General features: G+C 42.4%; 1 protein-coding gene across 1 annotated transcript in view; it reads left to right on the top strand.

Moving 5' to 3' along the window:
• The first annotated feature begins 197 nt into the window (after positions 1 to 197).
• Positions 198 to 14,214, top strand: part of DDX31 (DEAD-box helicase 31) — a 48,835-nt gene continuing 34,818 nt past the window's right edge. The window contains exons 1-15 of the mRNA XM_026062061.1: positions 198 to 413; positions 1,177 to 1,430; positions 1,616 to 1,691; positions 2,199 to 2,242; positions 2,697 to 2,767; positions 2,855 to 3,106; positions 3,374 to 3,438; positions 4,453 to 4,497; positions 4,895 to 4,936; positions 6,714 to 6,778; positions 7,549 to 7,668; positions 8,054 to 8,160; positions 8,881 to 9,116; positions 9,474 to 9,650; positions 12,338 to 12,397. Of these exons, the coding sequence (XP_025917846.1) occupies positions 2,235 to 2,242; positions 2,697 to 2,767; positions 2,855 to 3,106; positions 3,374 to 3,438; positions 4,453 to 4,497; positions 4,895 to 4,936; positions 6,714 to 6,778; positions 7,549 to 7,668; positions 8,054 to 8,160; positions 8,881 to 9,116; positions 9,474 to 9,650; positions 12,338 to 12,397 (1,248 nt within the window). The 5' untranslated portion in view covers positions 198 to 413; positions 1,177 to 1,430; positions 1,616 to 1,691; positions 2,199 to 2,234. The remainder of the gene's footprint in view (positions 414 to 1,176; positions 1,431 to 1,615; positions 1,692 to 2,198; positions 2,243 to 2,696; positions 2,768 to 2,854; positions 3,107 to 3,373; positions 3,439 to 4,452; positions 4,498 to 4,894; positions 4,937 to 6,713; positions 6,779 to 7,548; positions 7,669 to 8,053; positions 8,161 to 8,880; positions 9,117 to 9,473; positions 9,651 to 12,337; positions 12,398 to 14,214) is intronic.

Genomic DNA, 14,214 nt, shown 5'->3' with positions numbered 1-14,214 from the left:
GGGGGGCCCTTGCCCGGATGGTTTGTCTCGGTCATCGCGGGTGTTCGGGGGAGGCGACGCCACCGCCGGCGTTTTGGACGGAGCTGGAGGCGGGGGAGGCTGGGCTGGGTTTGCCCCTTTCGGCCGCAGCAACGCGCGTTTGGGCAGAGACCGCGAAATGCCGGGTCGCAGCGAGCAGGATAAATCAGTAGGGCGAGACGAGGCAGAGCGGCAGCGAAACGTGCTCGGAGGGAGGTTTCTGCTCTGCCTGGCGACGCGTTCAGGCCGCTGCACGTCAAAAATGCCTGCGAGGGCGAGCTGCTGCGTTTCCTCCAGCTGAGGAGCTGGCCACGAAGGTCCTTAGTGCCAAAACCCGTGAAGAAACAAGTGCAAAAGAAGTCACAGAGCTTGAGAGCAAGGTGGCTCACGGGAGGGTGAGGAGAACTAGAGTGTGCAACCGAGAGCGGGGGAGAAATAGAAGAGTGGGGCGAGACTGTGCCCCAGGGGGTTGGCGTATTCCAGGAGCTTTGCAAATGCGTCAGGAAAAACAGTCTCGCTAAAAAGGGCTGGGGGGGATAGAGGAGGGCTTGGGGGACGAAACAAAGTTAAATTAACTTTCTTCATCACTGTTCCTGGAGGGATATGGGGACAGCAACCCTTTTCCTTAAAATGATGGGAAGAGCAGCAAAAGAAATCGATCTGCAGAAGCAGAAACAGAGAGCTCAGAAATCCCGAAAGCTGGCAGAAGCACAGGTTTGAGTGAAGCATAGGCCATTCCTTCTGTTAAGAGCAAGAAAAAAGCCTACAGGGATGGCTTTAATGTAAGAAATACATGGAGCTTTTGAGAAAGATTTTTGAAGGGATTTCTGTTCAGTTGCCAGAGAAGCTAAATTAAATCCTTGAGTGAGGAACCCTACACATGACTTTAGATTTCTATTTGCATTTCAGCAGTATTCAGAGGTCTTAGATATGATGCAGGAAGTGTACAGAGGTATGTGGCTCATTCTCTGATCCAAAGAACTCAGATACAGCTGCAAAAATCAAGCTTTATTTCTTTAGTCATGAGACAGAGGATCCCTAAAAGAAGGTTCCATCCATGAACTGCTGCCTGTGTTTAACATGAATAAAATATGATATCATGTAGTTAATTCACATGTATTAATGCATTCCTTGCTATCTGATTTGTTAATACTAAAGCAGTCTAAGGCTCTGAAAAGAAAGCTTCAATCACCACATGGAAACCCACCTTTAAAACGGAAATGTAAGCCTTCAGGAGGCTCCTTCAAGAAATGCACTACAGAAGCTGACATCAGGGAAAAGGGAAACTCATCAAAAAAACCTCTTCCAAAGAAACAGTTGTCTGATAGCCAAAATGAGAGCCTGAAAAGCAGACCTTTCGTTAAGACGTCCAGCTTGTTTAGAAACAATCCAGATATCCCAGAAATTCACAGGTATTTTAAGACAAGTGGGGGAAAAAAAACTTTCAATGCAACCGTCTTGAATTCTTGCCCTTGCTTGGGCAAAGACATTGCTTGATACATGTATTTCGCCTGGTATCTACATAGTCTCTCATCATATACTTTGTAACCACACCATGCATTTTGTTTTGTTTTGGTTTGTTTCCCCTAACTTGTAGAAAAGCAGTGCAGCAGGTGCAAGAAGATGTTTTCACTTCGGATTCTTTCAGCCAGCTGGACCTCCATCCACATCTGGTGAGTGGCAGGAAGGCTGCGTGCCATGGAGTATGCTGTTTAAGGGGGGGATTTTAGAGAGCCGAGAGATGCGCCTTTATTCATGGGGACTTTTACTGACTCAGTAGCGCTCTACTTGATTTTGTTGTAATCTCTCAGATAGGCTCTTAGCACAGTGCGGTGACCAGTATCCTCTGAGCCTGTGTCTTGACCCATCCTCAAACAGTGTCCCAGTACCCCCACTGCACGCAGCTGTAATACCAAAAACATGGAAAACCATTTGGGAGGTGCTTTTTTTTTAAAAAAAAAAAAAAAGGTGTTTTATGACGTACCAGCAGTGATATAATTCTGATAAAGCAATGGAAGTATTTTGAGGACCTGGGAACTTCACCATCCAGCTGCGCTGGACTAGTGATCCAGAGAATAAGAGTCATTCTTCTGTTTTTTCCTCTATCCTGTACTACAAAAAGTAACAATGCTGAGAATTTGACAATGAAACTTGTTTATTACTGTTATTTATCTCTTCAGATATCCACAATAACCACTGTCTTGAAGATATGTAGCATGACCAGGTAAGCAAATCCATATTAACCTTTGCCCTTCACTACCCCTTACTGACAGACATTTATGATTGTTTCATTATATGTAATTGGTTTATAAACACCATGGTTCCTGTTAAGCAACGTGGTTTGTTTCTTTCAAAATCTGGAACAAGAAATAACTTGTAAGTTGTGCAGCAAATCATTGTCGCAGCTGGAGATGGAATCTAGGAGTACTGGCTCCTAATTTGGTACTTTGACCATAAAATCATCTTTTTTTTTTTTTCCCCTCCAATTTACCACACATGATATGTGTCTGTAGGCTTTCCTTAGAAATAACCGTGCTGATGTAGCTACACAGCAGGGATGGATGCATGCATGGAGTTTGGGGTAAAACGTTTTGAAACAGTCATGGTTTGTTAAAACCTTAGGATTTTATGTTGTGCGTTGGATCTGTATTTCCTAACCTGTTTTGTTTGTCACACAGTGTTCAGAAACAAACAATTCCTGTGCTGCTGCAAGGCAAAGATGCTTTAGTGAGATCTCAGACCGGTTCAGGTCAGTATTTAATTGCCAGTCTCCCTTCCTAGGGCATGTTAAATTGGATCCCTTATCCAGAACCAAAACATCACATTCTCAGTACAGCTCATGAAAATGACAGACTCGGAAGCCTGGCTTGGGACTGCTGTGACACAGACAGATGCTGTGCAAACTTCTGTAACGATGCAGTGGTGGGACTGAATGCTGATGTGCAGCTTCCAGCCATTGCGTATGGGCTTATTCCAAGGCTCATGCTGGGGATGCAGATCCAGGGGTCCAGTGGAGCTAAGCAGCTCACACTCTTATCATACAAGCTTATTTACTTGCTCTACAGTAAACTGTGTCTCATTTCCCATGGTGAGTAGAGCTGTTTGTGTAGATGGGTGTCAGTGGGATACCACCATCCCTCTTCTTTAATTTAGTTCCTTGGTGTTATGGCCTATCGGACGTCCTTTCTGGAAACTTCCTACTTAATTAGAAAATGTTTCCAAACTCTGACCTCAGTTTAAGTATGGTAGATTGAATGTTACTTTCTAATGCCCTTTAATTTGCAGGAGTGCTGCAACTTCTGCATTTTTTTTTTTAAATGATGGAAACTACTCTGATTTTCTGCCTTTTATAAAGGTAAAACTCTTGCCTATGGGATTCCGCTTGTACAGTCCTTGCAAGGAATGAAACCCAAAATACAGGTAGGTGCAACAGAACTGAATAGATTTGCCTTTGATGATAAGATTAATAAAAATAAATTACAGCTGTTCTCTTCTAATCATCAGTGTTTCTTGTTAAAAAGGTCAAACAGTCTCTTTTCCCCTTCCTTTGTGCATGTAGCTAATGTGATCCTCTCGTACTGTTGAGATACAGATGATATAACAATAAAAAGTGTTATACATTCCCCTTTACTTCATGCAGCAGATAAATGGACTGAATTCCTAAGTTTGCAGAAGATAGAGTGCAGTAGAGACAAAGGTCTGGAAGTTGGGAGAACGGAAAACAGAAGTTCCTGACATGGTTTTAGCAGTAACAGTTTCTAATCTTTGACATGGAGTGAGATTTGATAATTGATCCTGATTCAGATCATCTTGTTGACCCAGAAAAAGCTGCTGCAGATCTGCCGTCTCTTGTGCCTTTTAGGGAAGGAGATCATCCTGACTTCCTTCTGGGTTGAAATAATTCCAACCCATCCTGGATTGTTACTTTCTGCTGCTGGTACCTACAGATTGTTGCTCTGCATCAAACATTAGACTATTTCTGCAAATCAGAAATAAGACAGTGAAAAACTGTGTGTGGAATAAGATGTTGAGTATGACTGTGAGTGTGTTTCAGAGAAGGAAAGAGAAGGCAATGGAGTGTTAATATTTGAAGGCTGTTGATACAAAGAAGGGAGCAAAATTGCCCCAAATTGTTGTGTTCATTAGGGTGACACTGAAAAAGCAAATGTACACGAAATATGAGAAAAAACTTCAGAATAGTACCGGCTAAAGAAAATTCAACATTAATCTTAGAAGAAAGAGTGGAATCTCTGTGGTTTTGAGTCGTGCCAACCTGGACTAGGTGGAGCTCTAAACGGGGGGTCTGAAGAGCACAAACTTGTACTGAAACTCCACAGAATTCACTTTGTCGGCTACTAGAAATTAGAAGCAGAAATGCTCTGTGTATTAGTGCTACGTTCTTCTTAGCGGTCCTCTTGTCTTCTCTGTTTGCAGCGCAGCGATGGGCCTTATGCACTCATATTAGTCCCAACAAGAGAGGTAAGTGGCCTTGTTTCTTTCTGATGTGGTCTGAATGTGAGTTTTTGTACAGTGGTCTTCAGTGGAGCGGCTTTGGGTCCATCAGGGGCTGAAGACTATCTTGAGAAATGCTGTCTACCCTTCTGCTCAGATCTTGCCCTCACAGGAAGAATGTTTGTTTTCTGGATGAAGGTAGTCGTTTTTGTTCAGTGCCGTACAGAAGTAAGTCAGGAGAAACCTCTAAATTTCCCCATGCAGTTAGAAATCAATTGGGAAGACTGGGGAAACTCTCTAGCTCAATGTATGGGAGGGAGAAGCTTGCCTAGCTTGCATAGGGGAAGTAAAACTAGTGAAATCAACTTTGCAAATGCGTGGGTAGGCTTTTTCAGAACTTACTTTCTCATGTTGATTTCTGTAGCTAGCCCTCCAGAGCTTTGAAACCATGCAGAAGCTACTCAAGGTAAGAATTTCATTCTCTATTTTCTTCTTGCTTATTCCTTGAGCCTTTTGCTGTTAGATGCTAAGCATCTTCAGTTCCTGTGAATTCAACTGGGCGTTTAAGGAGATGCAGCATCTGGCAAGATATATGGTCCTTAAAGATAAATCTGTATGTCTTTAAGTGCATTTAAGTTTGATTTCCCTGTGGCATATTTTCAGCTATTAAATGAACAATGAAGTGATTAATTATGCTACCTTAGACAGTTGCATGTGTTTTCATAAACAAACATAGTGGATTTTCACAATGTTTTGTTTTTAGAGATAACCATTATTTTGGTCCAAGTTATGAATGGAAACTCTCAATAGGACAGTGCCATTTTACTGAAACTCTAATACTAGACAAATGGGTTTCAAATGGGGAACAGAACTTGGTAAATTGCTTTGCCAATTGAATGATTTGAGAAATTAGAAGGCTTTTAAAATCAATTTGTTAATACTTTCCCTTTGAGACAGAGTATCTCAGCCACAGCTAGAAGGGATCTGAATGGTTTATCTGGTCCTTATTCCCACCCATCTTCTATTCTTCTTTGAAATAGTAAGGCACTTTCAAGTTTTTTTTCTGTCTTGGAATTATTGAGTACCATTTTTTGAGTCATACTGAGGTTTAAAATACTTCAGTCTTTTTCCATAGCAATTTGAAGTCATGATGAGTGGACTTTTGATGTGGAATTTGAATCTTTTAATATTGGACAATGATATTCCATAAGGACCTCAAGCAGTTGAAGGTAATCTTCAAAAGAAGTAGTCTGGATTGGTCCCCTTTGATTTTTCTTTGTTATGTATAGCATGTAGTAGCCAGCAGGTCCAGTCTAAAAGGTCACAGTCACCCAAACCAGAAGATTTAGATCACGGTCTGACTGACCTTGGAAGGACTGTGGGAGACCGGAGGAGATGTAATTTTATTTTGTAATTACTGAGGGAGAAGGCGGCTAGTTGAGCTCTTCTTGAGACAATTGCTCTAATGCCAGCTGCAGAGATTGTATTGTGTTGGTCTTGCTTAGACATCTTTCTTATTTTAAACCCTAAAAAGGAGCTCTTTTGTAGACAACTGTATCATCATTTCTGGCACGCAATGACCTGTGCAAACTTAAGCCTATTTACCAGTCACGTGTTTGTACAGTCTTTACAAGTTGTGCTCTGCTTCTGTCCCATGTTACCTCTTGAGTGAGGCAATGGCAGTCCTGTGTTTTGATTATTTCCTGTGTAAAAATTGGGCAACACAGGATTGGGTGAAGAGTTGGGCCTCGTTAAATAGCAAGAACTGCCAGTGTCAATGAGACTGATGTTTAATGTGCACAGACATGGTGACTGTGTGCTTGCGGTTATGTGTACGTATATATGAACTTTAAAGGTGGTGGTGTTCATGAATCTTGCTTGGCCACGGGAGGATGTTGCTTAAAGGCAAGATGAAGAAATAGCATTGTAGCTTGTCTTTGAACATTTAGGCTACAGGGGGAGAAGGAAAAGAATTATTATTATGTTACTGAAAGTGGTGCAAAAATGGTTGCATTTCCATCTTCCCAGACAGTGTGGGAAGCAAGTTACATGGCTAGAATTAAGGGTACCATTGATATTTAGCTGTGGGTGAGACGGTGCATGTAGACTGTCTGATAGATCAGATCAGACGCACGCTGCTGTCAGCCCCCGTCCTCTCTCTTTTTGTCAAGAAAAATCAGTTTTGGATTAGAGACTGTCTCTTTTTTAAGAAACCATATTGGTCTTGGTTTTCTTTTCTATAGCCATTTGCCTGGGTTGTGCCTGGAGTGCTAATGGGGGGAGAAAAAAGAAAATCAGAAAAAGCCAGGTAGGAAACCAACTTTTAAAATTGTATTTTGGGTTCTTCTTCTGCCATACCTCCTTTTCATCTGTCGCTCGTCTTTGGAGTGCTTTTCTTATTGGGAGATAGGATTGTGAGTTTGGATCAAGCTGTGATCCCCCTGGATCTTACACAGATACAGTGACTAGGTCAGCAGGAAGTATTCACTTCCCTCAGTTGGATCTGTTTCTAAAATGTTGATGAACCTTCTGAGGAGATGATCCCTTGTGTCAGGTTTTTGGTTTTTTTTTCCTCTTCTGACAAACACCTGTATTTGCTTACCACCAAGTGCTGTCTACAGTATTTGTTATGGGGGAAATTGCTTTCTGGAGAAGGGATTTCATGGAGTTAAGTCTCATTCTCTTCTCCTTTCATAAATCAAATGCTAGCAATCCAAAATGAAATTTTCATTCGTCAATCCATTAGCATACACAAAATGAGCTTACTTTTGAGAGTGAAAAGTATTCAATTTAAAAAAAAACTAGCTTGAGTGTTTTTGATCTTTTGTTTTTTATATTATTAATGTTTCTTTTCACCTTGTCCTTACTGCTGAGTATGCCTCTATGAATTTCAGTGATGATGCAGAATAATATTTAGCTATGCAAGAAATTTCAGTTTTAATTAGGGAGAAAGTATTGACTCTGCTACTTTCACTATGGCCATGATTTCTTTTCTGTATGCTGGAGTTCCTGACTCTCATGGGTTCCTGTTATTGGTAATCTGTATATTTTCTTTATTTGATTTCCCACCCCTAACAGATTACGTAAAGGGATAAATATCCTCATTTCAACTCCTGGTCGCCTGGTTGATCATATCAAGTCCACAGAATGTATCCATTTTCGTCGTACTCAGTGGCTGATTATTGATGAAGCAGACAGGTAACTTCCAAGTTTAAATATGAACAAGAATAACAAGACCCTCCACATGTACACTGGATAATGTATTAAATATTAAAAAAGAGATGGAGAGAGATCTTAAACCCTTCATCCTCTAGGTCATCAACCTAGTACCAAATGCATGGAGTTAGGAAGAAAAGTCCCTTTTGGACAGATTATTTACAACTTTTCATTGCAGAGATTTTCTCACTGTCTCCTGAAGTATCTGACCCTGGCCGAAGTTGAAAATTGAATAGGAAGCTAGATAGGCCAAAGGTCTCATCTACTCTGGTACTTCCCGTATTCCTAATTAGCTCATGTAGCCTTAAGACTTTCTTTTCTTTGTTCTTTCCTATAGCATCTTTTACCATCTCTGTCATTTTTGCAGGATTCTGGACCTGGGCTTTGAGAAGGATATTGCTGTGATACTCAATGCTTTAAATGCTGAGAGAGAAACACGCCAGAATGTCCTGCTCTCAGCCACCCTTACAGAAGGTAAGTTAAAGACAGATGATGTCTCTTTTAGCCTAATAATTCACGGGCAATTGCAAAATATGTGGTTGTCTATTATGGTCCAGGCTGAAGCCCTTTGCAGTAAGTGGAATATTGCTCATTGATTTCGTTGGGCTTACTACACTTGTCTTTCATTACTGGGATTTCTGTCAGCATATGTATTTACATGGTCCTTACATGTCATGCAAATTCCAGTGCAAAGTCACCAGGAGGCTGGGACACACTGTCTTTTTGTCTTATGGATATAGAATCAAGGCACAAGGCTAATGAGCAATGAGTGTAATTCACTCAGTATCATACAAGGAGCTGGTTGTTGAGGCAGGAATTGAGCCAGGCCTCATGATTCCTGCACTTTTGATAGGGTGCAGGTCTGAGTTTTTTTCCACACACGTTTGAAAAAAACTAGATTGTGAAATGCTGTCTTTCTGGCCAAGACATTTATATAATGTAAAATAACACAGTTGGCTGGAATAAAGTCTGGTGATACTTTTGGTGGAGTCCACAGCAAGTAAGCCTGACTAAGCCCTGAAGAGCCTGATGTTTGCTAAAGTGCTTTGTCCGGGTCTGAGACATGACTAACATTAGTTTCTTGCCATTCACCACTTTTCACAGGAGTTACCGTAGTTGTTCTTTATGTGATTACATCATCACCAGTTGTACCCGAGATGGGGCTTCATGTATGTTTTATTTTCTGTGGTTTAGGAGTAACACGGCTGGCTGATATCAGTTTGAATGATCCCATCAGCATTTCCATAGCAGATAAAATACAGGACAGGCTCAAACCAGCATCACAAGAAGGTAAAGAAGCCATTAGTTCATCAATGTTCATGGACCAGGAAAACTTTGCTGTTCCAGAGAAGCTCAAGCAGTATGTCATAATGGTCCCCAGCAAATTGAGGCTTGTCACTTTAGCAGCTTTTATCCTTGAGAAGTGCAAGGTGAGGCTCTATTTGCATTTATATCACTAAGTGGCTCTTTGTCCTTTCCAACTCCTATATCTCTTTCTTTATCAAGGGTAGCTTGTATTAGATCTAGGGCTTTGAACTGCATGTACTATACAGTTAGCCACAAGAGAGCTGAGGTGTTCTTATGTCTTTCATGCTGAAAAATGAGATACCTGTGCCACCTATACTCATGCTTCTTTGTGGGCTTAGCATTCGCTGTCAAACTTCATAATGTATCTTCCTAAATAGTTGCATCTCCAGAAGTGAAAGTCACTTAGATATCATAAGATCAGGGAAGTGGCAGAGGATTGTGGAACTGGTCTTGTGCAATTATTCTTGTTTTTCTTGCAGTTTGAAAAACGCAATAAGATGATCGTCTTTTTCTCCAGCTGTGAACAAGTGGAATTCCACTATGAGCTCCTCCTAAAGGTCCTTTCAGGAGGTCTAGAGTCTGAACAACGTGAATGTTTGTCTGTCTCCTCTGCACACTTCCAATTTCTACGACTGCATGGCAACATGGAACAGGAAGTAAGCATTACCAAAAAGTCAGGATACCCTGTTTTGTTCCTTACTCCCTATGATTTATTGTGTGGTTATTTTGGGGAGGAGGGCAGAAGAGAGGACAGAGTCATTTCACCTCTAGGGGCCTCACTCTTCCATCTGCTAATGAGAATAAGGATATTGGCCCACTTCTGGAAAGGACTTTGGTAGCTGTATCTGAAAAACACAGCTGAAGAGGCAAAAGGTGTTATTTCAGCAGGCTGAGGCAGCCGTTCAGTATTCCCAGTGGGCACACTTAAACCATTTATGTATCCATGCTTCTCTCTCATGCAGTCAAAAAGTGCTTTTAATGCCAGAAAGAACCTCATCCAAGCCCCAAAACATTACCACCTAATAATTTGTCCCCCATTACTAAAGGATGGAACAGTTTGGCTTTTGTTTTTTAAAAAAAAAAAAAAAAAAAAAAAAAAGTGTATCAATAGGTAGCTCTTTTCCCTGGAATGGAATAATAGCAATATAATAGGGATTATCCCAAAATAACTCTGGGTTTTAGCAGGGTGGGTATGGATGATGAGCATGGGGTTTGCCACAGAAGACTCAGAAGTCAGGAGAAGAGTATCACATAAGCTGTTACTGCAGTGGTTCTTTCAATAGCTGAGGGAACTCCCTTGAAAGTTCAGCCCCTGGTCCTGCTCTTGGTCTGTGATGGAGAGAGTTACTGCTCTACTCTGAGCTGCACAGCAGAGGTGGTAAATGAATAGAGCTCTTCTGATGAAGCAAGAGGTGAAGAGCCATTGTTTTTCTCACTCATTCCCATCCTGTGGAGACCAGAAACATGTGCTTCGTTGTCCCTGCATTCTGGCCTTTCCTCAACCTGCCTGCCTGAGCGAGTGAGCAGGCCTGGTCTGGCCCAACTCTACCCTGACCAGCTGTTAAGGCAACAGAACACCACTAAGTAGCTGGCACCAGGGGAAGGGTTTTGCCTTTTTAGTACCCAGTGTGTAATTAGTGCTTGATGTCTTCAAATTAAGAGCATTAATGGAGCTAAATTGTGGATCCCATATGGTACTGCTGAGCACGGCTGCTGTCATTGTCAACAAGATACAGCGCGCTCTCTTCTTTAATTTTTGTCAGCAGAGGGTTCAGTGTGTCGGCAAGGCCCAAGTTTCCCTTCTTTTCTTGAACAATACATCTAGCTGGGAGTGAAGTGTATAAGGTTTCTTCTATACCGTCAGTATAGCGGGCCATTCACTTAACTCCTATCTAGAGCTCTGAGGAGGAAGGCTGGGAACATGGAGACAAGGATATTTTGGAAGGAGGTGCAGAAGGGATAGGCAGAAAACAGGTATGGTATTTTTTGAAGCCAGAGACCGTCTGAGCTATGGAAATGGAAAGAGTAAATGGAATAAAACTGAGGAAATGTGTGTGCAGTCATTTCCCTCATCTGGGGAGAGGAGAAATGTATGGATAGGTGGTACTGGCAAGCATGGAGACCAAATGCTACTGAGGCCTCTGGTTACTGGTACTTAGAGTTTACCTTGTTTGATAGCAAATGTCGTGTGTTGGAGAATCATTTTCCGTTGCTTTTAAAAAAAAAAAAAAAAAAAAAAGTAGTTAGTAAGTTAGTGCAACTGATAATGTGCGCTCAGGAAGGTCTCAGGACTGACAAAGCAAGAGGCTCTGAAGGTAAATGAGGAGTGGTATTAGTGGGCTCCTGCAGTTCTGGGGCTCAGGGGCTCAAAGACTGTTGGCAAGGCAATCTGGGATCCAGGTGGGGTGGGCAATCCTCCCCGGCAGTCTGTGCTCATATTAAAAGTGAGGGCTGCAGGAATCCCACTGGTACCGACCAGAGATGAGGACAAGGCTGAGGAGCGCCTGCCACTGATTCTCAGTGGAGATGCCCTGGTCTCATTGCCAGAGGCCTGGGTGCCCAGGAACCCTCAGGACAACTCTTGTCTGGACAAGGTTGTTTCTTGTGTTAAGGTCACGGGACGGCACCCCAAGAGCTCTGTGGCTGCTGCCTCCTTGCCACCCTGGGGTGGGGGTCTCTGGCCAGGACTTTCTGCCCTCTTGCTTTGGAGACTCTTATCCCAAAGCAGTTCACAGGGGTGGCTGGGTGGCTGAGCATCCCCGGTATCTGGTATTTGCATGGCCCGTCTGATGGCTGTTTGCATGCCCCATTGGGCACCTGATGGGACTGGTGTCCTGTGATGCAACTGTATCCCTGTGTGACCAAAATGGGTTTATCCACTATGCCTGTTGTGTGGCTGGACAGATGTTTGTCAAGTGATGGACACGTTTCAGCTTTCTGATGCATTCACAAAAGCCTGTGTTGCCTCAAAAGTATGCCAGTGGTGTTGTTGCCCCTGCCTAATCTTCTGTGGGTCCTATCTCCGTGTAAAATAGTGACATTTTTTTGACATACACAAGCCATGCTTCTCTGCAAACTGTGGAAGTGTTGGCTGCTTTGATTTGATCACATGCATTTGGGCTTACCCCAGACACTGTGCCTTCCTACCTGGGACCACATCTCTGTGCTGTAGATTTTTCATTTGCAAGAAGAGTTTGACTGGAGCTCTTGGAGTGAATTCCTTTGCTTTGGAAACTGGACATGACATAATGAACGAGGCATAGTAGTTAAATTGTTACATTAGCTATTTTCCTTTATGGCTGATTGTAATGTGCATGTCTTTTTGCCTTTTTTAATCCTCTAGGAAAGAACAGAGGTGTTCCAGGAGTTCCTAAAATCCAAGACTGGCATCTTGCTTTGCACTGTAAGTAACTTACAGTCCTTCTGCAGCTACACACTAATGGACCCACCTGATACCTAATGGTAGAACAGGGGACTTGGCACTGAGCTCTAATTCCAGCTCACTATCTGACCTTGAGAAAAGTCATCTCCTTTTTCTGCATCTCATATAAAAATAAGAACTGGTGCCCTCTATATAAACAATTATATAACCTTTTGCTGTAAGGCACCATATACAGAAAAAGTGTATATCCTCTTATACAAGCTCCTCCTAGTATTTTGCATGGCCTTATGTCTGGAAAAATCTGTTCATTTGAAGCTGGAACCTTGCCCTCTACGTGCAGTCAATAGAAAGCAATCCTAATTTGTAGCATGCCCCATAACTGCCAGGTAAATTGGATGTAATGTGATATTTCCCAGCTTAATGACTACCCCAAGGTTAAAAACAAAAACCTGCAGGGATGGAAGGGAAGCCCAACCAGAGGACTCTGTCATTAGAAATGCACATGCTTTGCTGCTCTCCATGCTTTGCCCTTCAAGCCTCCTTCAAGGGTGCTGAGGGAGAAATTGTCCTCTACTGAAGTTTGCTGGCACCCTTGTGTTGTGGTGGCACCTTCCGCTTCTCGTTTCTGACCTGTCGGTGCCACAGCTAGCCTGCTGCAGTGGTGCAGAAGGCTGCACGATTTGCTCTCTAATAGTGGCAGCTGTTGATCTGAAAATGTGTGAATCTTGGCGATTTCTACCCACCGCAAACTTGTAAATTACAGCGATCGGGAGTAATTAGAGCTGAGAAACCCTCTCCAGCTCTGAAATGACTCCTGTTCTTGCAGCACATATTCTTAAAGGAAACTAGTTGCAATTTTTTTTTTTCCAGAGTGTGTGGAGCTGACTTTTATCTTATTTTTATGCCCACAGATCAAACTAGGACTGACATGTATGTAGGAGTGTTTGACTTAAAGTTGCCAAATTATGTATGGTATCACCTGTAAAAATGTACTTGTTACATGCTGGTCTTGGCCCTGTGTGTGTACAGCCTTTGCATTTTGACCTTGATCAAACCATTGCATCTTTGCAGTGCATAAGTCTAACTATAACTTAATTTCCTGCTATATGAAGATAAAATTTAAGAGTCTCAAATGAGGAGGGTAGCAAGGCTTATTCATTCACTGGTGTAGATGAAGTGTTTTGAAGATGCTAAACGTTAGACAGCTTAACTTTGTTATCCTTCATGCACATGCTGACAGGAATGGGAAATTTCAGGGACATGTCTTGTTACTGAAATTTCAGTTTAGTGATTTTAGAAAGACAGTGAAGGCTCAGTTTTAGAGCAAGATAAAGCAGAATCATTGCAATCACTATTCTGTGTTTCACTGGGATATCAGTTCCTGGGTGAAACAGTTTGAAGGGAAATGCAGCCTGTGGCAGGAAAAATCTGCCAGGAAACGTGCAGCTGTTGACAGGGTATAAGGACGAATAAGTTGGATAAAGCAATCCCAGTGGATGGGATCCCACCTTGAGACACTGGGGATATGGTTTGGTTTCCTGCTATGCCACTGACTCCACCCAAGTGGATGTGGAGTTGTGATGACAAGGCAAGTAGCCACATGTCAGCTGAGCACTGCTAGTTGCGTGTTTGCTCCTGACCTGTCATAAATGGAAGGTAATGTGAATTAGCCGGGATTGCAGTGAAGAGGGTAATGTAAGGTGATGCATTTATCATAACCCGCCTTTATTGCAATCTAAGCTACTTTGCATTTACTGCAAGGCAAGGATGCAAGTCTTAACAGTTACTATGGCTCAGCTGGCATGCGGTTAGCATGTTAAGCACAGTAAGTTGAATGT

The sequence above is a fragment of the Apteryx rowi genome, unplaced genomic scaffold, assembly GCF_003343035.1.
Source record: "Apteryx rowi isolate R43461 unplaced genomic scaffold, aptRow1 scaffold_19, whole genome shotgun sequence".
Taxonomy (NCBI): domain Eukaryota; kingdom Metazoa; phylum Chordata; class Aves; order Apterygiformes; family Apterygidae; genus Apteryx; species Apteryx rowi.
This window is presented reverse-complemented; position numbering and strand designations above follow the sequence as displayed.